This window comes from Oreochromis aureus, linkage group 19 (assembly GCF_013358895.1).
Source record: "Oreochromis aureus strain Israel breed Guangdong linkage group 19, ZZ_aureus, whole genome shotgun sequence".
Lineage (NCBI taxonomy): Eukaryota > Metazoa > Chordata > Actinopteri > Cichliformes > Cichlidae > Oreochromis > Oreochromis aureus.
The window spans coordinates 27,624,156-27,646,313 of record NC_052960.1 but is presented as its reverse complement, the minus strand read 5'-3'; the positions used below and the strand labels follow the sequence as shown (position 1 = coordinate 27,646,313).

The following is a 22,158-nucleotide window of genomic DNA, read 5'->3' as shown; positions in this document are numbered from 1 at the left end:
CAGACTGACCCACCTCCTTTCTCTCACTCAGGCAAAAGTAAGGGATGGCCAGCAGATTCAGAGCAGAGTAAGAGCTCTTGACACTCAGTACAAATCGCTGGTGTCTCTCAGCAGCAGCAGGTTTGCTTCAGTTTTCTCATTTACAGCAGGAGGGAAAAATCATTTATCAATCAACAAGTCTAAACGTGTAACATTTCTTTGTATGTCCAAAATGGTGGAAGAGAAAGTCTAATTAGTCTGATATTCTGTTGCTACATCTCTCACCTGTGCTCATCTTGCCTCACATCTTTCCTTTGCTGTGTCAGGAGGAGGCAGTTGGAGGCTCAGTTGAGGTTGTTTGAGTTCTTCTATGACTGTGAGGAGTTGGAGGCCTGGATCTATGAGCGCTGGTTAAAGCTGCAGACTGCTGGACTTGGAAGAGACCTCAACCACATCCAGGTGGCCGAACACAAGCACAAGGTGAGCCACAAAGCTGTGTACACGGACACTTGAGCCCATAAGCTTGCATGCTTTGGATTTTGACACTGTGGAGAAGTTGTGTTTGTTTTCTACATAGGCACATGTGTTACAAGTGGTTTAAGGGGTGTTCTTTGTGAGTGTGTTAACTCTGAATTATGTCATGAAAAGTTAACTTTTTTTGCACCTCTTGTGAAAAACACAGGAAGTTCATATTATTATTACAAATTGTCAAAACATTAGAAATGTTACATTGTTATTCTTTATTAAAAAAAAGAATAACAAAACCTTATAAAGCAGATACATTTTTCTGTTTCATTAAAATGCCTTAAACCAGTGGTTCCCAAACTTTTTTTGCCAGGCCCCCCTTTTTTACAAGAAAAATGTTCGCCCCCCCCCCCAAACACATCCTCCAAGCACACACACCCATATTTTGTTTACAAACTCCATTGCGGTTTATTTCACACCTCAAACATTTAGTAAACAATTAAGCAAATACAAGTAAACGGCAATGCTTCATCTCCTGCTTTGCGTTTTTGTGGGAGCCCAGTCAAAAACCTGTCCACAGTGTACAAGCGCTCTTTTTTTTTTTTTTTTTTCATACCGCGCCCCCCCTGCAATGGCTCTGCGCCCCCCCTAGGGGGCGGGCCCCACACTTTGGGAACCTCTGCCTTAAACTAAAGCAAGCCAGGACTCTAAGACAAAAGATTACTTAAAGAGGCAGCTTTTATTTGTGAAAACTAAAACCAAAATACATGAACACTAAACAAACAAAAGATAAACTAGAACTAACAACTGAACTGGACTAGACTTGACAACATGGACGGTGCGGAAGTGAAAGGCTTGTGAAATGGGACGGTCTAGCCTTCGTCACACTGTTCAGGTTGCCTAGCAACCATGATACTAACCGCGAGAAACGTTACATACAGCATTGTGTGACAGAAATGAAGGAGAAAAAATGTTTTGTTGGTCATTCATTTTTGTCATGACATCACTTTGATTAGTTAACTATCTGAGGCTGAGACCACGGGACTGTAAAACATGATTGTTGGGCTTCATTTCTGTACTGAACAGTCATTTCAAGATTAGTTAGTAAATAACAATTAGCTAATGTTGTTCATGAGACTAAAATCATCTCACTGTGGTAATGTAAATATAATATGGCCAATATTATATGTATTGTCAGATTATTATGATATACATATATACATATATATATATATATATATATATATCTATATATATATATATGAAAACACCCAGCACGCCCCTACGGGCGGTTTATCCTTCAAGCTCTACCAGAGGCCTGGGAGCTTGAGGGTCCTGCGCAGTATCTTAGCTGTTCCCAGGACTGCGCTCTTCTGGACAGAGATCTCCGATGTGTTTCCCGGGATCTGCTGGAGCCACTCGCCTAGCTTGGGAGTCACCGCACCTAGTGCTCCGATTACCACGGGGACCGCCGTTACCTTCACCCTCCACATCCTCTCGAGCTCTTCTCTGAGCCCTTGGTATTTCTCCAGCTTCTCGTGTTCCTTCTTCCTGATATTGCTGTCATTTGGAACCGCTACATCGATCACTACGGCCGTCTTCTCCTGTTTGTCTACCACCACTATGTCCAGTTGGTTAGCCACCATCGTTTTGTCCGTCTGTATCTGGAAGTCCTACAGGATCTTAGCTCGGTCATTCTCCATCACCCTTGGGGGCATCTCCCATTTTGACCTCGGGACTTCCAGGTTATACTCGGCACAGGTGTTCCTGTACACTATGCCGGCCACTTGGTTATGGCGTTCCATGTATGCCTTGCCTGCTAGCATCTTGCACCCTGCTGTTATGTGCTGGATTGTCTCAGGGGGGTCTTTACACAGCCTGCACCTGGGATCTTGCCTGGTGTGATAGACCCCAGCCTCTATAGATCTTGTACTCAGAGCTTGTTCCTGTGCTGCCATGATTAGTGCCTCTGTGCTGTCTTTCAGTCCAGCTTTGTCCAGCCACTGGTAGGATTTCTGGATATCAGCCACCTCCTCTATCTGCCGGTAGTACATACCGTGCAGGGGCCTGTCCTTCCATGATGGTTCCTCGTCTCCCTCCTCTTTCTTGGGTTTCTGCTGCCTGAGGCATTCACTGAGCACTCGGTCAGTTGGGGCCATCTTCCCAATGTATTCTTGGATGTTCGTTGTCTCATCCTGGACTGTGGTGCTGACACTTACCAGTCCCCGGCCCCCTTCCTTCTGCTTAGCGTACAGCCTCAGGGTGCTGGACTTGGGGTGAAACCCTCCATGCATGGTAAGGAGCTTTCTTGTCTTTATGTCAGTGGCTTCTATCTCCTCCTTTGGCCAGCCTATTACCCCAGCAGGGTACCTGATCACGGGCAGGGCATAGGTGTTGATAGCCCGGATCTTGTTCTTACCGTTCAGCTGACTCCTCAGGACTTGCCTGACCCTCTGCAGGTACTTGGTGGTTGCAGCTTTTCTAGCGGCCTCTTCATGGTTCCCATTCACCGGCGGGATCCCCAGGTACTTGTAACTGTCCTCTATGCCTGCAATGTTGCCTTCTGGTAGTTCAATCCCCTCAGTTCTGACTACCTTCCCTCTCTTTGTTACCATCCGACTACACTTCTCCAGCCCGAATGACATCCCGATGTCATTGCTGTATAGCCTGGTAGTGTGGATCAGTGAATCGATGTCTCGTTCACTCTTGGCATACAGCTTGATGTCATCCATGTACAGGAGGTGGCTGACAACTGCTCCGTTCCGTAGTCGGTATCCGTAGCCAGTCTTGTTAATGATCTCACTGAGGGGGTTCAGGCCTATGCAGAACAGCAGTGGGGACAGAGCATCTCCTTGGTAGATCCCGCACTTGATGGTGACTTGTGCTATGGGCTTGGAGTTGGCCTCTAGTGTTGTACGCCACATCCCCATTGAGTTCCCGATGAAGGCTCTTAGGGTCCTGTTGATCTTGTACAATTCTAGCTGTGGGGCATTGAGTCATAGGCCTTCTTGTAATCAATCCAGGCAGTGCACAGGTTGGTCAGTCTGGTCTTGCAGTCTCGGCTGACTGTTCTGTCTACCGCTCCCTTCTTGGGGTCCTTGGGGATCAGGACCGTCCGACCTTCGGTTAGCCATTCCGGGTGACACCTTCTTTGTCGCACCTTTCTGCAACTCCGTTAGTTGGCTAACCTCCCTCCGTGCTACTTTGATCTTGCCCTCTAGCCTCCTTCTCCATGGAGGGTACTGCCCCTTGTGGCTGTTCAACTTGTAGCCAAGCATCTCACTGATCACTGCTGCCATAGTGTAGATCAGCTTGTTAGTGTCGGTAATCATGGTTGTAGGTATCGTCCGTAGTGCTGCATTAACATCATCTAGCAGACCTTCTGAGGGTACTTCACGTAATCTTGGTAACCGGCTACGGGGGATCCAGGTTTCAAGCTTGGCCGTGATCCTATCTTTCAGGTCAGTTCCTCTCGCACTCAACAATCCTTCTCCTATCGCACTTGGGGCTATGTACCCAATCTCGGGTGGGGGTGATGATATCTCCCCCCGACCTGGCGTCCTGACTCCTCCTTGCCGTAGCATTTATGCTGTACCTCGTCAATCTCTAGCTGTGAGAGCAGTCCCTTCTTTCGAATGTTGGAACACTGAGCCACTAGTTGTTTCGCCGTCATTGTGGATGTTGGGTATCAAAGAATCCATAGGTCCCTCATCCTATTCATGTAGCCCCTTCCGCCAGGGTTACGTGTGTAGTAGCATTCCAACAACGCCCTGTTTTTGTCTCTTGCCCACTTGCCTTCTTGTTCCAGTAGCCCACTTGTCGTCAGGGTGCCCTGGTTCCTCAACACCTGACGCGGACCTTGTTGATCCGGGCGATGTCACTAATGTCACATAACTTTGCCAACATGTGGCCAACAGTAATGTTTTAATGTTCTTCATTATTAAACATTCGCACATAAATAAGTGACATCATATTCAGTACTTACTTTTGACAGTTCACTCTTCGGCCGTTCCCTTCTGCCGTCTGCCGTATTTTGCGGCAAAATTATCCACACCCTCCGCCGCACTATGAATTGTGGGATATATGGGACCATGAAGCGTGCACCGGACCACGCTTGATATTTGGGGAAATCGACGGCGCATTTGGAGTACGCATTTGGAGTACACTTCGAATTGGGACAGCCATCGTCGTGTGGCGATGACGTAATCTCACTCAAAATGCATACTTCAAGCGTGCGGTCTCTTAATTGGGACACAGCCGGAGACTAAAGACTTAAATACAGATGCAGGATAACGAAGGGATGGAAACCGGCGGGAACACAGCTGGGACTAATCAAACCTGAGAAGACAGGGAGGGAAAACTAAATACACTGAATACAGGACAAAGGACTATCAAAATAAAACAGGAAACAAGAGACAGACATTAAGACATAAACACAGGGAACGGGGGAGCAAGGGACACGAAAGGGAGACAGACGAATCAACAAGGAGACAGAACTTGACATTCACGAGAGACATGATAGACTACACAAGGACACAGGGGAGGCGAAGCATAGAACCATGAATAATATTAACCACAAGAATTTAGAATATTGAATGAAACATAATCTTAAAAAGAAGAAAAGATAAATCCTGAGTCTCCAACCCACAGCCCTGATAATATAGAGTTGGACCTATTGTAGGTTGCATGCTGTGTGGATTATTGAGGGATTATTGACCCAAAACCAGGATGCAGGAAGCAGTGACTGAACTCTAAGCAAGCTTTAATGGTGATAACCCAGAGAGTAAACCATGCCAAAATCCAGAAGCTGAATACAAAAAGCAGGGAATCCAAAACATCAAGGAACACTTGGTGTCAAGGGTGACAGAGACAATACAAGAGGTAATGAGGTAAGTGTTTGTCATGTGATGAACACAATTGAAACTAATCTTGAGACAAGGAAAGGAGGAATAAAAACAAAGCACAAGTGACAAAAGACCATAAAAATATAACAGGAAGTAACAAAACACCAACACAATGACTCTAACAAACAAACTTCCTAAAGAAATAATATAAAGCAAAATGCAAACTGAAATAACTGAAACAAAGGATTAAGTCAATCAGGAGTAACCAATCAAACTAAGACTTAAGAATTCAAAAATACACAAGCTGAAAAAAGTCCAAAGCCTAAGACCACGAAACAATATTTGCCAAGTTTTAAATAAAATGAAAATAACATAAGCAAGAAACAGCAATGCAAAGAACAGGAGTGCATCTAAAAAAACAAACAAATAATAACATTTAAATTCTGGTTTAAGTCATATAATCTGGTTAACTCGTGACTGTTTTTAGACTGAACATGACCCCACCTTGAGAATAAAGACATTTTAAATCTATCTTGACTCTAAATGTCACTTCAAATATAAAATAATTTGATAGGTGCTGGAGGCGGAGGTCCAGGCCCAGGAGTCTTTGTATAAAGGTGTCCTGGGTCGAGGCCAGGATCTGCTCTCCAAACAGAGTCAGGAGAATCAGCAAGCTGTTCAGAAGTGGATAAGAACTCTGAAGAAGCAGTGGAGCCACCTGACTGCCGAGGTGAAGGGACACCGCGACAGACTGCAGGCTGCCGCTACCATAAAGCAGGTGAATAACGTGTAATTAAAGGCAGAGAAAAAGAAGAGAAGAATGAAAAAAAAGCTGTTTAGTTTAGTGTAGCTTCTTTTTGTCTGTAAACCTGAGGTATTACTGTTTTTTTACAGTTAGTCTAATTATTTTGCAGTCAGATTTTTACCTGTGTGTTGCTGTTATTGTGTAGGCTCTGACCATCCTGTCACGTATGTTATATTTTATTTTCTTGCGTGGTCTTTTGGAACCTTTTTTTGATCTCTATAGACATGCTCTAAGACAGTAACCTTTATTTCTCTGACCAGTATTTTGCAGATGTGGAGGAGGCTAACTCATGGCTGGGTGACAGGAAGCCACTGCTGATAAGCGAGGATCATGGGAAGGACGATTCCAGCACAGCGGTGCTTCTGCAGCGCCACCTTCGTTTGGAGAAGGAGATGGCAGCGTATGCCTCAGAGATAAAGAGACTGTCAGAACAGTCAAAGACTGCAGCACAGCTGACGGCGCTGACTGCACAGCAGGTAGCTCTTGCATGCTTTATTTGGATATTGTTTCTGTCAGATAGATTTTCCTAACATTTCTTATGTGTAGTTATTTATGAGTCCTTACTAAAATAATATAACATGGTTGAAAGATGTTTCTCCTATGTGTTCCTTAGTCTTTTAATTTTCATTTATCGGCTGTTATAAACTGTGATATTGATAAATTGACAAATAGCTAATATTGGCTCTACAGCACTAAGTGTGATAGTAGATGCAAAGCTATAGGCAATATTTCCTCATTCCTTGTAGGCAGAGCCTCAGCAAGGCAAGATGATCCAAAATAGCGATTCCTCTGGGGAAGAGGAGAAGGAGGGGCAAGGAGCACGAACCTCACTATCCAGTACCAGAGGTGGGAAGGGCCCTGTAAGCATCCCCCCTCAGAAAGAGGAAATCAAGGCCAAAGTTCGCTTCAAATACAGCAGAGGTACTGGAGTATTTAGTGTCACTGTTGTGTTGCATAGCATGATAAGGAGTTACTGCTACACCTGCATGAAAACCCAAGCCTATATTCTGCACTAAATAGCCGGCACTACACTGTGTCATTTCATTTCTCATTTTCATACAGAATGCCCATTTTTCTCTTAAAACAGAAATCTTACTTAGGTCAGACCAAGTCACATAAGAAATATTCATTAAATATTTAGGCAAATTTATAGAGATGCTCTTGTTTACAGAGAGGACCAGATAACAGGCCAGTTTAAGAGGAAAAATATCATGCATTATGTCCTTCTCCATTATCCATGTCTGAAAGTGGCTTTACTCCAATTTGCTATTTTCTGTAACACAGGCTAGGTTAACACAGGTTTACTCTGTGGTTTACTATGAAGAGCAGTAATCTCTGCTAAAAAAAAAATCAATGACAGAAAATAAGGAAAAGCAGATTATGTAAAATTTAACTTTTTTCATTTTTGCATTTCTAAAATGTAGCCAAGTGTGTTGTGATGAACAGAGATTGGGTATATCTGAAATCACATAACAGAAAAACACATAGTAGATACTTTATTGAAATGTAAAGTATAAACCGAAGCTAAACTGATTTCAGGTCAGTTTCCGTGGGACCGCAATGAGATTGTGACCATCATCAGCAGTGAGCCGGATGGAGACAGAGTTGTGGCCAGAGACAGTGGAGGAAACCAGCAGTCCATACCCAAAACCTACCTGAATATGCTGCCATCCAGTGTATGATCAATACTGAACAAGTTCTTTGATCAGATTATGAAAATATCACATCTCGTTAGTGGACATGCTTTGGGCAGTGTGAAAATAAATTATTATGTATTTTTTTAAAGTGTCAATAACTTTATCACACCCTCTCCAGGTTCCTCCGCCGACTCCACCTGTCTCAGGCAATGATATGCCAGAAAGCTCAAGCAAGAAACTGAGTCGTCCTAGGCGAAAACGCTCTATGCGTCGCGGTACAGCTGAGATCCAAACCACATGGCTGCCAGACCCAGAGTACCAGAGAGATACTGTGGAGAGCACACAGGGCAGGTTGGACCAAGAGTACAATTTCTTGTACAACCTGGTGAAGGTGAGAGAAAGGATACATACAGCATACAGAATATAAACTGTTAATTTAGTTATGTGGGAGGTTGTATTAAGATGACAGATTATTATACAGAAAAGGACATTCAGAGTAGCAGTATTCTAAAATCAGATTTATATTTATATTGGTTTTCAGACAAAGACAAAGAGCCTGGAGGAGGTACTGCGTCTCCATCGATTTTACAACAGCTGCCATGAGTTTGAGTCATGGATGGAGGATAAGGAGAACATCCTCAACACCTTCAGCACTGACGGTGACAATCTAGCAGTGGTTCAGGCCAAATATGAGGTGAAGACTTCTCCAGAAAAATATTCCCAAATGTCTTAAAAGACTTATCCTACAAGCTGAAAACAGGGGATCAACTCATCTGGGTGAAAAAAATGTCCCAATACCTCATGATTTTTCTAATTTGTTTAATCCTTAAATGCATCTCTTAAAAAATATTAAGACTACATCACAGCCCATCATTTTTTCAGTTAAGATCTCAGCACAAACTGTAACAGCAGTCAGGTGTTTCCTTTTGCTGATGGTGGGAAATTTAGCCTTATGGGTTTACTTATAAATGAGTAAATAAGAGCACAGTATTGGTGAAATATGTTTATAACATGGTGGTGTTGAAGCTGGCTAGATGGATTCTAATACCAACAGATTTGTAGATGAAGATCAGCCTTAAGTTAAGCTCATAAATCATATTATTTACTGGGAAGGAGAAACTTTTAACCTCTAAAGCCAGAAAATCACCGGGAAAATACTGGCTTTCATTTGTCACTTCTGTAGGTTAATCAGAAATGAAAAAATGTGGCTTTAGGTAGAATACATGTATCTGATAAGGCAGGAGTTCATATTAAGTGCCATTGAGTTTTCACAGATTTTCTTCTGCAGCATCAGTCTTTTGTTTCAATGTGTGATTTTCACCCAAACAACAACTTTTTTTTGTTGCTTTTTTAAACGATTAATTTGAGATTTTTTCTGACTTTTGGACATATTTAAGAGGCCTGATTTTTTTTATTTTTACTTCTTCAAAATAAACTCAGACAAACTCAGATTCATAAAATATCTGAATACTTTGATTCATCCTTGACTTTCTGTTTTAGAACTTCCTGACTGAGTTGGCAAGTGGACGAGGTCAGCTGGACGATATCATCAAAATGGCAGACGAGCTGGTGAAGAGCCAGCACAGCAAACAGAAAGAAATCCGATCCAGAAAGAGGAGTGTTTCCAAAAGGTGCAAAAAAAAAGTCCAAATCACTCAAATCAGCACAAGGACCCAGATACACAAACTGGATCCTGTGAAAAAGTGATGTCTCATTGTTACTGTTATTAAAATGACAACAATGAAGGACCCAGTAACAACGGCTTGCTATTATAGCAACATACTAGTACAGTGCCTGGGCTGTAGGTTGAGTACAGGACAGCATTTTGGACAGTTTTGGTGTGCCGGATGACTGTGTGACAACTGTGTGATAGTTCTTGGTTCCTGGTGTGTTGCAGGTGGGATCAGATTCAGCAGCTGAAGGACGACAAAGGAAAGGAGCTGCTAAGTACGGCAGACGTGCAGTCCTTCCTGCATAGCTGCGAGGAGGCTAAAGCTCAGCTGCAGGGTGAGCTGTCCCAGCTTGACGAAGTGGACATGAGCTGCACCCCCTTCACTCTGCATGCTGAGGAGAAGAACCAGACTCGGGCCCTTAGAGACATCAAGATGCTTGAGGGAAAGATTGCTTACCTGAAGAGCGTTGCAAAGATGTATGGTCTGATATAGTCTGTGGAATTTTAAGGTGTTCTGCAGTTGTCTCAATAGTACTTAATTTAATCAAAAACATTGAAAAGTAATTGATAGTTACAAATATGTTAAGCAATCAATCAATCAATAATAACAATTTTAGATATGCATGTGGTAATTTGATAGAAATGATTCATTGTTGTTTTGTATTTGATGTTCATAATGATTCATTAGTGATGTGATATATGTATATAAAGAAAATGAAAAGAGCCATAGACGTGACACTGAAGAAAGCAAGGTAGCTGCAGTTTTCCTGAGAATAGTTATGTGAATTACTTTCACATGAATGGGCTTATGGATTGGCCCACACTGGTCTGCACCTTGGTACATGGGCTTTGATGTGTTTATGTGTTCACCGCTCTCCAAATATCTATTACGGATGATAATAGTATCTTACTGCATTAGTCTGAAAGGTTTCAAAGTTTTGGTCAATAAAAGATCAAGTTAAAACTCTTTTCATGAACTTCTAGGTAAAAGTGTTTTTTCTAAAGAAACTTCACAGTGAAGTACATCTCCATTCATCTCCACTCAATTTGCTCACATCCTGTGTTACAGGAAGCAGGACTGTAGTCCGGCAGAGAGTGCGGCCATTATGCAGGAGGTTCGAGGTTTGGAAACTCTGCTGGATCAGGTGACATTTTCCTTCTTTGTTTTAGACTGACTGGAGTGTAGTAGCCAAGAGGTGTTCAAACTTCAGTCTGTATTCCTACAGAACATCTATTTTGTGCTTGCAACATTTTGTGTTGATTTGCATTGACAGTGACATACTCGACATCATTCTTTTATTTATAAAAGTGAAGATCGCTTATTTTTTTGTATGTACAAAGCAGGTGGTTATAAGACTGAAAAGGTACGGTCATTTGGGTCATTATAATTAGGTTTGATATTCTGATAAACACAGACTCAGAGGCTGTTACTGTTTTATTATTGTTATATTATTATTAAATATTTTGAGTAAAAAAAAAATCTAAAATAAAACTACAAACTAAAAAAACTACATTTCTGCTTTTTTGTACAGGTGAAATGTCAAGCATCAGACAGACAGCATCAACTGGAGGAGGCCCGCAGGCTGCAAAGTTTCCAGCAGGAGGCCAAGGAGCTAGAGCGCTGGGCAGGTTCAGTTCAGGAACAGCTCCTGCAGGAGGAGACAGCGAGCGACGTGGCCTCGGCTGTCACGCTGCTGGAGCAACACCAGGAGCTGCAACTAGAAATGGAGACACAGAGGAGCAGGTAAATAGCAGAAACTGTGCACAGCATTCAGTGCTTAGTGTGTTATTGTTCCATTCATTGAATTGCATTCCTTTAATTCTATTTAATTAGAAATAAATTAAATCTGCAGCATCAATACATTTAAGTGGTTAATAGGAATTTAAAAAAATTATGATGAAAATTATTATGATTAAAAATGATGTTGAAGAATGTTGAAATCATTAATCATGTGCACATATTTTTTTAACTACCATAACGACTGTCCATAATGACAGCCATTTCTATCCCCTTCTGACAAAGGGATTGAGAAGATTGGCTCATGGACATCATAATTTAAGTGGACTGTGTCTCTCCCACTGTGTGTGTTTTTACTAGGCTGAAGGAGATGGAGAACTTAGGGAAATCTCTGCTGCAGGGATCATCCAATGGGAAAATAGGCAGTGTTGACATCCAACAAATGCTTGATAATCTCAGTGCTGAAAGGACTAGGCTGGAGACGCTGTGGGCTAGTAGAAAGCAGCATTTGGAGCAGGGTGTGGAGCTCCAGAGGCTGAACCAAGAGGGAGACCGGATTGAAGCAGCATTGTCTGGGCATGAAGCCCGACTAAAAGTCCAAGATCTTGGGGTGAGGGTGCTCATTTCTCACCTTTTTACATGGTCTAGCTCCTTGAAATGTTACCATTAAATTTGATCCTAAATATGTATTTATAGGAATCTGTGAAATTGCTATAAGTAAAGATTATAAATAGGTGTTGATGTTCTGTCATAAAAATGTCAAAATAAAGATTACATTTATTGATGCAGGACTCAGTAGACAGTGTGCACAGTCTACTGGGGCGACAAGATGAACTTGAAAGTCTTCTTAAGGCTTTGGATCAAAGAGTGGATAAATTCGCTGAGCGCAGCAAAGAGCTTATCGACCAGCAGCACTTTGCTTCAAAACAGTAAGAAAACACAGCAGAAATTGTTCCATAAAGTGAGCTGTCAACTCCATAATTTAATTCTTATACTGTACTGGAGTAGCTTTGCATATTTTGCTTTTAAAAATAATCCTTCTTTGCCTAATCTTAAGCCTATTTGTCATATACTGAGCCATGGCACAGCCCCTTCATTCATCCATGTAAATAAGCTGATTTAGTTCCCTTTATACCAACTTTCTTCTGATGAACTGTTCCCAGCATACAGAAGGTTTTAACAGGGTGGGGGGGACTGCTGTGCTCACAGCCTGATCTCTATACCTGAGTTTACCAAACTGGGGATATAATTTCTGAGGTCATAAAGAAATAAGAGAAGAAGAAGTTAGGGATAAATAGAATCGCTTCTATGAATTGAGTACCATCACTCTGTTTGTAAATCGTTCTACAAGTAGAACACACATCACTGCAAAATTAGCATAATGCAAATCTAAGATAATTAAAGTTCATCTGCTTGCTACTTCAACCTAACAGGAAAGCTTTGATGCAGTATGGACACAGTTTGCAGAGCACCAAGGCTGTTTCTTTTCCATACAACATGAAACTGTGCCATCTAGCTGTCAAATAAATTACAACACCACATGTATACATTCTCTGCTACTTTGATTAAATGGCTTGTGAGGGGTCATGCCAATCATCTTCTCTGACTGATGGGAGGGAACTGTTTACATTATCAGTGAAATTGTCCCTCTAACAACCAATATGTTCAAGTCAATAATCTTACAATAAACTGTCACCAATCTTTAAAACCTCTATGTTTGTCTTACAGCATCAAGGAACGGAGCAGGAGCATCCAAAAAGCCAACAGGAGGCTGAAAGAGAGCTGCAGGAAGAGGAGGAAACTACTGCTGGACTCTAAGAAATACCAGGTACTATTGTCATCATGCTAAAAACAATAAAACATACTATAAGAAAGGTGCTGTATGTTGTGTCGAGTACCTGCACTGATCATAATATCTACAGGAGAACGCTCAGATGAACTTTATAAGTTCTTTAATAATAATTATGAGGGTGAATTTGCCTGGTGTTTCATGTGGCAGGAGTTCCAAAGAGATGCGGATGAGCTGTTGTTGTGGATGGAGGAGAAGTTTAAGGTGGCAGAGGACGAGTCCTACCGAGACCCCACAAACATCCTCTGGAAGCTGAAGAAACATGAAGCGGCTGAGAAGGAGATGCAGGCCAACCAAGTCTGGTTGGATAGACTTGTTCAGGTAAAACACCTCTAACTTTTCACCCAGTGTGATGATTTCTGCAGAGGAAACAAGTGTTTGACAGTGACAACACATGAAGAGTTACAGATATTGAAAAGACGACATGTACTTTGTTGAGATGTCACCTTCAGTACATGTGTGTGTGTTTGTGATAAGCTGGGAGAGGAGATGATTGCTGAAGAGCACTACAACAGTCAGAGCATCAGCAGGAAGTCTTCTCAGCTCAAGAGTCGGTGGAAAAGACTGCAAGACAAGATGGCTGACAAGGGGGACAGGCTGAGACAGGCGGGACAGCAGGAGCAGCTGATGGAGCTTTTGCAGGTAAACCACTGACGGAGAAACTGAATAAGACGTTTGCGTGGTCCAGTTCAGTGATGTTGGTGCCTTTTATGGCTTTTTGAGAAAATTACCAGACAAATAATGCTTTCTGTGTAGCCCAACCAAGAAGTTTGTACTTCAGTCTTGATTTGTGAGATTGTAGCATTTGATTAGCTTGTTAATTAGCACTAATATGTCTATGAATGCAGTTTGCTAACCTAGCCTATCTGCATTAATTGATAACCTTATACATCAGCCTCTTGTCCAAAAATATGCTCACTACTGGCTCCAAAAAAAGCAAGAAGAACACAGCTTAACTTTGAGACTTCACAAGCCCTTAGGTGACACTATAACTGACCCTGTCTTTTATATACAGCTCATAGTTTCTGGCCAAATTTAAATTTACACTAATTTTAGACATCAACTGGAGTAAATGATTAAAGACCACCCTTCCCAGGAGAAATAATTGCTGTCCAAACAGAGCTCCATTCTGAGAAAAATCTTGTACTTTTCCTCCTCAGGATGCCAAGCTGAAGATTGAGGCCATCCAGTGGATGCTAAACAATGCTGCCAAAGGTCACGACCTGCGCTCTAGTCGACAGTTGCTGAAGGTGAAGACAGGCCTGCATTGATTTAATGACTCTGGTTTTTACACTTAGACATCAGTGAGTACTTTGTGTGTGTGTGCTCATGCAGGAGCATCAGCAGCTGGAGCAGGAGGCCAAGGAACTGGCAGCGAAGATCAACTCTATTGTGAGCAGGGCCAAAAACCTAGCTTCCAACCACTTTGACTCTAAAAGGATCCTCCAGGAGACAGACGCCTATCTCACTTTGTGAGTTACTTTGTATCTTCAAACAAATAGATATTTGCATTTATTGCATTTAGAGTAACTTCAGTGCATATAACACCAAGTGCATGGTGAAGAAAAGAAAGGAGTACAAACAAAATCAGGTCAGGGTGTCTCAGCTAAGAAAACGATCTGTTGAAGTAAAATGACAAAAGACAAAATAACAACAACAATAAAAGAGGATGACAAGGACGCTCACACAGAGACAAAACCTGAAAGACACAGACACAGAACCATAGGATACAATTTCCTATGTCACTTCAAGGCTTATCTGTGTCATTGTGACCTTTTGGGTATTTTATTCTGTGTGTAATTAAAAAGTAATAACATAAATATAGTCCAGTGCACACTTTAGATGAATAATCATCTTGACTTTATAACCTCTGTGTGGCAGATTCAAGTCCCTGCAGAAACCTCTGGACGAGCGTCGAGCACAACTGGAGGCATCTGTGGTGCTGTTTGGATTTTATCATGATGTGGATCTCGAGCTCAACTGGATCTCTGAGCATGTTCCTGCCTCTGGATCTACAGGATATGACAAATCTCTGGCTGGGGCCCTCAGCCTCATGCAGAAACACAAGGCACGAGCTGGGTTGCAGTTCTTTATCTATAAAACCTCCCCTTTTCCTTCATTTGTTAACTGAGCTGAGAGCTCAGTTGGAATTACAATGAACTCAAGTGATTTGACACATTTACAGGGCTGTGTTTTACTTAACATTTGCTCATGCACTCGTGTGTTACCCCAGGAGCTGCAGGCCGAAGTGAATGCACATAGAAAACACCTGAACCATATTCTGAAGAAAGGGCGCAGCCTAGCCAAATCCAACAAGTCAGAAAGAGACGAGGTGCTGCAGAGGTGTGGTTGTTTTTTTTGTCATCAAAAAAAATTTCATGTGCATTGGTGCATTGTAGTGAATCTATCATACGCTGACATTGCTTATTAAATGCATTAAAACTAGAAACCATCACAAAAATAAGCATTTACTTAGACAAGGAAAATGATATGTTAAATAATAAGTTATAATAATGGAGAGCGAAAACATTATCAAACACATTACCTTAGTCCACCAAATAATGAGAACAAAATTGACACCATTGAATGACCTTGTCTAAATGGCTTGGTAATCACTCCTGTCTTTGAGGCCTAACACTGATGTAAAGATGGGATTGTTTTCAAAACCCCAGCACACTGATCTGAAGGAATAAATTTAGCTAATGACAGTAAAACAACCAATTCCATGAGAGAAACTGGTCCTTTCTCTAAATGTAGGATTTTTGATTTTTGCTGCAAACATGCCATTGGCTCCAATGTATGCAAATGTTTCATAATTTTAATAAATAAAAAGCCTTTTGGGAGGGGTTATGTTATATAGCTGGGCATTTGACACAACTTTGACAAGGTATTTGCCTGTACTGTTCAAATGATCTGTAATAAGTAGGGTCTCAGTTTGGACCAAATGTGTTCTGACTTTGTGGAGCAGTGTAAATTTCTGCTGTTTTGCAGGTGCGACCACCTCAATACAGAGTGGGAGGAGCTTGAGGACGCCTGCAAAATGAGAGCAGCTCACCTCAGCAAGGCCATTACCAGAGAACAGGTGAGATGGACAAGGATGTTGGAGGGAAGTGAAAGTCTGATACTGACACTCCATCATCAAAATACCCTTAAGTAAGGCACTTAGTTCTGCAGCTGTCTATCTGGTCATTTAAAGTTAAATTTTTAAGTATTTTATGCTAAACCCAACCAAAACAAAACATAAACTGCTATATTTTCTTTGTGTGTGCCTCATCTCTAGCTGCTGTTGGACTGCTCAGAGCTGGAGTCCAGACTCACAGAGATGCTCAGTCTGGTGAACATCGACGACTATGGCAAAGACCAGCTGGCCACACAAAGCCTCATTACTAAACACCAGGTATATCACACACTCTCACTGTGTACACTTTGCTTAGTCGGTAGAGGACCTCATATCATTTCCCTATTGATTCCTGATGAAGGAATCAAAGAACAGCGTGCAGATTGTACAACAACAGAATCAGTAAACAGTGTCCTCGTGTTCGTGCAGGTGCTAGAAGGACAACTGGAGGTGTTGGAAGCTGAAGTAGGGGCATTAGGAGACCAGGTTGAGCAGGCCATTCAGAACTGGGGCCTGGAGGAGCTCAGCAGACCCTACAGTCGAATCAGCAGTCTGAACCAGCAGCTGCAGCACCAGGCTGGACTCAGGTGAGCACACACTCATAGTGTTGGATTACTTTCTCTGCTTTTCTCTCACAGATTGTTTTTTGAGTCTCTCTCTTTTGTGATATTTTTCCTAATTGTTGTTTGTTTATCTATTTACTGTGTTTTTTCTTTTTTTTCTTCCTTTTTTTGTTTGGAAAAAGTGCAATATTTACATAAGCCAATTATTAATTACAAAAAATGTAGAAAGAACATACATACGTATGTGACAGAGAGAAAGACTTATACACTAAAGTGCTGATCTTTAATATCTTGACATGCTTCTAGGTGATTTATATAATTTTTCTCCAAACAGAATGATATTAGTTCAGATGATCTGTCTCTGACTTAGCAGTTTTATTGTTGGCTTTTTTATTGCGTCTGTGTACCTGTGTGTCTGACCACCCTAATGTCTCCTGTTAGGGGTCAGAAGCTGAAGGAGGTCCTTCAGCTCCATGAATTCAGGCGAGAGTCTTCAGAGTTGGAGGACTGGATGAACCAGCAGAGACAAACAGCTGAGTCTCAGGACCTGGGCAATGATTATCAGCATGTTCAGGTTACATTTCATTGCATAATGATTGTAAATATTAATTCTAGTGTGTTTGAATGATTTGTTTTGGAGGCTGAAGGTAGCTGTAGAGTTGTGTGTCTGTGGATTATGTTTGCAGTTGGTTCGAGGGAAGTTTGAAAGCTTCCTGAAGAAGCTGGAGGTTGGAGAGGAGAGACTACAGAACTGCAGAAACCTGGCTGTTCAGCTGATCCACAACAAACACCCACAGAGCTCTGCAATCAAAGACACTCTGCAGCAGCTTAGGTAATCACACAGCCACAGTAGTGAGTCAGTTATTTTATCTGTGAGGCATCCTATTCCTTTTCTTGTTTGTCTTAAATGCTGAAATTGTTGGTTTTGCGTTTCCATAAGCAGTTTTTACCTTGTGTCCATCCATCCATTCATCTTCTACCGCTTATCCGGGATTGGGTCGTGGGGGCAGCAGCCTAAGCAGGGAAGCCAAGACCTCCCTCTACCTGGGCACCTCCTCCAGGTTGTCCGGGGTAACACCAAGGGGATCACCCAAAAGGAAGCCTTATGCCACTTGTCTACGCTTAGAAATTCTGTCCATAAAAATTATGAACAGAATCGGTGACAAAGAGCAGCCCTGGCGGATTCCATCACCCACCGGAGATGAGTCTGACTTATGGCCGGACATGCGGTCCAAGCTCTTGCAATCGTTGTATAAGGATCGAATGGCCCAGAGCAATGGGCCAGACACCTCCCACAGGACAATCCGAGGGACAAGTCTACAAAACACATGTAGACTAGTTGGGCAAACTCCCATGCACCCTCAAGTATCCTCGAGAGGATAAAGAGCTGGTCCAGTGTTCAATGACCAGGATGAAAATTGCATTATTCCGCCTTTATCCGAGGTTCAACTAACGGACAGACTCTTCTTTCCAGCACCCTGATATAGCCTTTCCAGGGAGGCTGAGGAGTGTGATCCCCTTATAGTTGGAACACACCCTCTGGTTCCCTTCTTAAAGATAGTAACTACCACCCTGCCAATGCTTCAGCTACTGCATGAGTCATGTTCTGCTCGGCCTGTCGGTACCTATCAGCTGGCTCCGAAGTCCCACATGCTAACCAAGCCCAATAGGACTCCTTAAGCCTGGTGGTTCTCTTCACCTCTGATCTCCATCATTCGGTTGAGGGGTTGAAACCACAACAGGCACCAACCACATTGGGGCCGCAGCTAAGCCGCAGTTTCGGCAGTGGAGGTCCTGAACATGGTTCACTCCTACTCAATGTCCCCAGTATCCCTCGGAATGCTGTTGAAGCACTGCTGGAGGTGTGAGTTGAAATTCTCGCAGACTGGAGCCTCAGGCATTCTCAGTAGACCCTCTCTATATATTTAGGTGCGACAGGCCTGTCCAGCATCCTCCCTCACCACCTGATCCAACTCACCACCAGTTTGTGATCAGTTGACAGCTCAGCCCCTCTCTTCACCCATGTGTCCAGAAAATATGACCGCAGGTCTGATGATATGTTTACAAAATCAATCACTGACCTGCGGCCTAGAGTGTCCTGATGACATGTGCACTTATGAACACCCTTATGTTCGAACATGGTGTTTGTTATGGACAAACTGTGATTTGCACAGAAGTCCAGTAACAAAACACCACTTGGGTTCAGATCGGGGCCCTGGCCTGGTTCCAAGGCCCAAGCTATGTGTTGAGATGAGCCCAACTATATCTAGCTGGTACCTCTAAACCTTACACATAACTCAGGCTCCTTCCCCACCAGACAGGTGACATGCCATGTCCCAATCGCTAGTCTTGGTAGACTGCGATTGGTCCACCAGGGCCTCCGCTCCTGGCCGCCACCCAACACACATTTGCACCCGACCCTACAGTTCCTCCGGCGGGTGGTGGGCCCATATCCCTTTTTCGTGCTGTGACTGGCCAAGCCAGGGCAAAGACACTTGCCCTCGGGCACCCTGCCCTGGCCTGGTTCCAGGGCAGGGCCCTGGTAACCCTATTCTGGGAAGGGTGAACTGTTCCCTCAATCTTCCGCTCATAGGGGTCCTTTGAATCGCTCTTTGTCCTCCTTATGTTAGTTTTCATATTTGTGTTTCTGCAGTGCATCCTGGGAAGATTTGAAAAGCTTGGCCAAGGAGCGTCAGGATCAGCTACGGAAAGCTGAGGAATGTCACCGCTTTTACCAAGACCTGAGTGATGCGCTAACTCTCATCCAGGTAGCTATGTTCATGCAGAAACTGCTGTCTGACTTCTAGTCATGTCATCTGTTTACTTTGAAGACATCAGATCCCATGAATGGATTATGGCATTGAAATATGGAAATATGAAATGGAAGATGGAAGACAGCACTCCTATCAGAAGCATGCTCGTTCAGTTCAGTTTAGAAGAATGAAGAACTGTCAATAACAGGAAGGGGACTGGTTTTCCTCCCCTAAATTACTATAGAAAATAAGACATTCTGATTTGGTTTTAGGATTATCTGTGAAAGATAGGAGATAAAAGTGTACATCTATAGATGGAACCAAAGAAGGAAAACACTGCAGCGCTAAACTTTGAGATATCATTCAGATCACACATACACATCACATCACACACATAGATGATTTTATCAATAGCGTTTAGCTTGTTTGGCATGAACCACCTCAGTAAACCACAATGAGAACAGGCCAAGAAACATGGAGGTGGGAGGGAGCTGAGAGCTGGAGCTCTAAAAGTTTGAAAGGTGCAAAAGAGATTGCATTTATAGAAACGCTATGGTGTACAAAAACTAAACCCTATCCAGCAACACAGACACAGCTGTGAAGAATTTCACTCCATCTATTTGTCATTGTATCTGAAGTACAAAGAACAGAAAACAGATTAAAAGTCCAGATCATAGACTATACATGAAATATGAGCATCAAGTAAGTCTGGTTATCAATCTACATCAATACATGGTGAGGTTGCAACACAAGGATAGACATACAGTATCTGTTGATTATTAGAAGCTAACAGACTAATATCATACTATCATGCTTGAGTTTCACTCGACAGAGCTGAATCCTATTTCACAGTTACACTACACATCTGTCATTTTGTACTTTATGGGATAATGGGTTTTTTTATCGATTATGTTATTGATGGTCCCCTGTGCAACCCTTAAAACTTCTGTTCCTGTCTCTCTCTGTAGGAGCGACACAAAAGCATCCCTGATGATGTGGCAAAGGATTTGCATGGAGTGACATCACAGCTGAGGAAACATGAGGCCCTGCTCCACGAGCTTGCCACCACAGAGGAACAGGTCATAAAGTGCTAAATTTGTTGACCAAGGACATCATATAGTTAAGAAAAGATATTTAACATCTGATTCAGCATAAATGAAACGATCACCATGGAAACAGTCTCTTATGGGTTGTTAACAGGCTAGGGAGCATTTCTAAAGTGGTTTACAGTCAGTCTAACCTACAGAATGTATTTTGCTGCCCAGTGATACATAACATCACTGAGGGCGGCATTTCCGACATCATTACTACAGAAATGTAGCAGAAGGAAAATCTGTTCAATACTCACTGATGATGAGCTCAATAAGACAGAGCGGAAGATGCTGTCTGACAAAATGACAAAGTGCCATTGGCTGGAATGAGACATCTTAATGTATCTTATCTCTTTCATTTCTATAGTTTCAAGAGCAGCTGGACTCTGTTGACTCTGTCCTGGAGCTTTGCACGCCTGAACTGAGTGTCCGCCTACAGAAAGTGCAGGAGGAAGTGGTGGAACGGTGGGAGGAGCTCCGACTTCTTGCTGAGAAGAGAGAAGAGGAGCTCAAGCTGGCTTCCCAGCGATATCAATTCCTTAGCACGGTGAGGACAGATAGATACAGGATGCAGGTCTGAAAGTCTAAAATAGTACTTCCTTGAGTCGTTCAGTAGATGTTTTGCATCTTTTTGTGGAGGTTTTTCAAGTGTATGTAGGTGTAAGGGGAATTTTGTCCATTTGGATTTTGTCCCCAACAATGAGCTTACTTCTGTCATCTTCCCCACTCTTCTACTTCAGGTGCAGGACTACTTCCTGTGGTGCAGCCAGCTGATCAGCGCAATGGCAGTCGAGGAAAGCATCAGTGATGTGGCTACCGCTGACCTCCAGCTGGCTCAACATCAGCAGTTATGGGCTGAGATGGAGGCAAGACAGGAGACCTACCAGCAAGCTCTGGACATGGGAGAAGAGCTGCAGACACAGGACAAAAGCAACCAGAAGGAGGTAAGGAGAAGAAGTAAGATTCTGGAGACTCTGGGGATAGCTATATGGCACTTTTCTCTTTTTCTGGAATACAAACAGAAAATAAGAGAAAGAAAAGTCTGCAAGACTAGAAAGCGGATTGAAAAATACAGCTGCAAAATACAGAAAATCATAACTTCATTGTACCTTTCAAGCACTGTCCAAAACACATTTGTGTGCATGAAAGGATTTAAGATGCCAAAGCAAACTCATCTCTGGAGATAAGCCTGAGTATACTCAAGTATAGTCTGGCTTTAATCATTAAGCTCATCTGTTGTGGCCTAGAGTCATATTCTGATTGATTTCAGAAATAATTATAAAGTTACGGTTACCATTTACCAATTAATGAAGTCAATGTTTGATAAGTATAGAAAGAACTTGTTATCCCAGGGCGAGGTGGGGGGAAAAGGGATAACAGCTCTTTAAGCCAGTCTAGCCAGAGAAATAAGACTTTGTGTTGGGTGTTGGTTCTCCTAGGTCTTGGAGAAGATGGACGCTCTCCAGTCAGAGAGAGAAAAACTGGAGGAGCACTGGAAGAAGAAACAGAGCTGGTTAGAAACTGTTCACCTGGAGCAGATCTTCTACAGAGACGTCAACAGCATGGAGAAGATGTCCAACTCACAGGAGGTACACCTGCTGTATTTGTTCAAGAAAAAAACCCCTGCAAAATAATGATACCATT

General features: G+C 42.6%; 1 protein-coding gene across 1 annotated transcript in view; it reads left to right on the top strand.

Moving 5' to 3' along the window:
• sptbn5 (spectrin, beta, non-erythrocytic 5) overlaps positions 1-22,158 on the top strand; it is a 97,581-nt gene that overhangs the window by 25,417 nt on the left and 50,006 nt on the right. Inside the window, exons 14-44 of the mRNA XM_039603765.1 lie at positions 32-120; positions 306-459; positions 5,863-6,066; positions 6,354-6,569; positions 6,840-7,014; positions 7,633-7,769; positions 7,909-8,121; positions 8,272-8,424; positions 9,231-9,361; positions 9,628-9,879; positions 10,472-10,547; positions 10,935-11,146; positions 11,501-11,750; positions 11,930-12,069; positions 12,869-12,968; positions 13,140-13,310; positions 13,467-13,631; positions 14,150-14,239; positions 14,325-14,461; positions 14,871-15,057; positions 15,223-15,332; positions 15,981-16,071; positions 16,270-16,386; positions 16,537-16,694; positions 17,112-17,244; positions 17,357-17,502; positions 19,324-19,438; positions 20,392-20,502; positions 20,882-21,061; positions 21,255-21,458; positions 21,954-22,103. Coding sequence (XP_039459699.1) covers positions 32-120; positions 306-459; positions 5,863-6,066; positions 6,354-6,569; positions 6,840-7,014; positions 7,633-7,769; positions 7,909-8,121; positions 8,272-8,424; positions 9,231-9,361; positions 9,628-9,879; positions 10,472-10,547; positions 10,935-11,146; positions 11,501-11,750; positions 11,930-12,069; positions 12,869-12,968; positions 13,140-13,310; positions 13,467-13,631; positions 14,150-14,239; positions 14,325-14,461; positions 14,871-15,057; positions 15,223-15,332; positions 15,981-16,071; positions 16,270-16,386; positions 16,537-16,694; positions 17,112-17,244; positions 17,357-17,502; positions 19,324-19,438; positions 20,392-20,502; positions 20,882-21,061; positions 21,255-21,458; positions 21,954-22,103 — 4,767 coding nt within the window. The remainder of the gene's footprint in view (positions 1-31; positions 121-305; positions 460-5,862; positions 6,067-6,353; positions 6,570-6,839; positions 7,015-7,632; positions 7,770-7,908; positions 8,122-8,271; positions 8,425-9,230; positions 9,362-9,627; positions 9,880-10,471; positions 10,548-10,934; positions 11,147-11,500; positions 11,751-11,929; positions 12,070-12,868; positions 12,969-13,139; positions 13,311-13,466; positions 13,632-14,149; positions 14,240-14,324; positions 14,462-14,870; positions 15,058-15,222; positions 15,333-15,980; positions 16,072-16,269; positions 16,387-16,536; positions 16,695-17,111; positions 17,245-17,356; positions 17,503-19,323; positions 19,439-20,391; positions 20,503-20,881; positions 21,062-21,254; positions 21,459-21,953; positions 22,104-22,158) is intronic.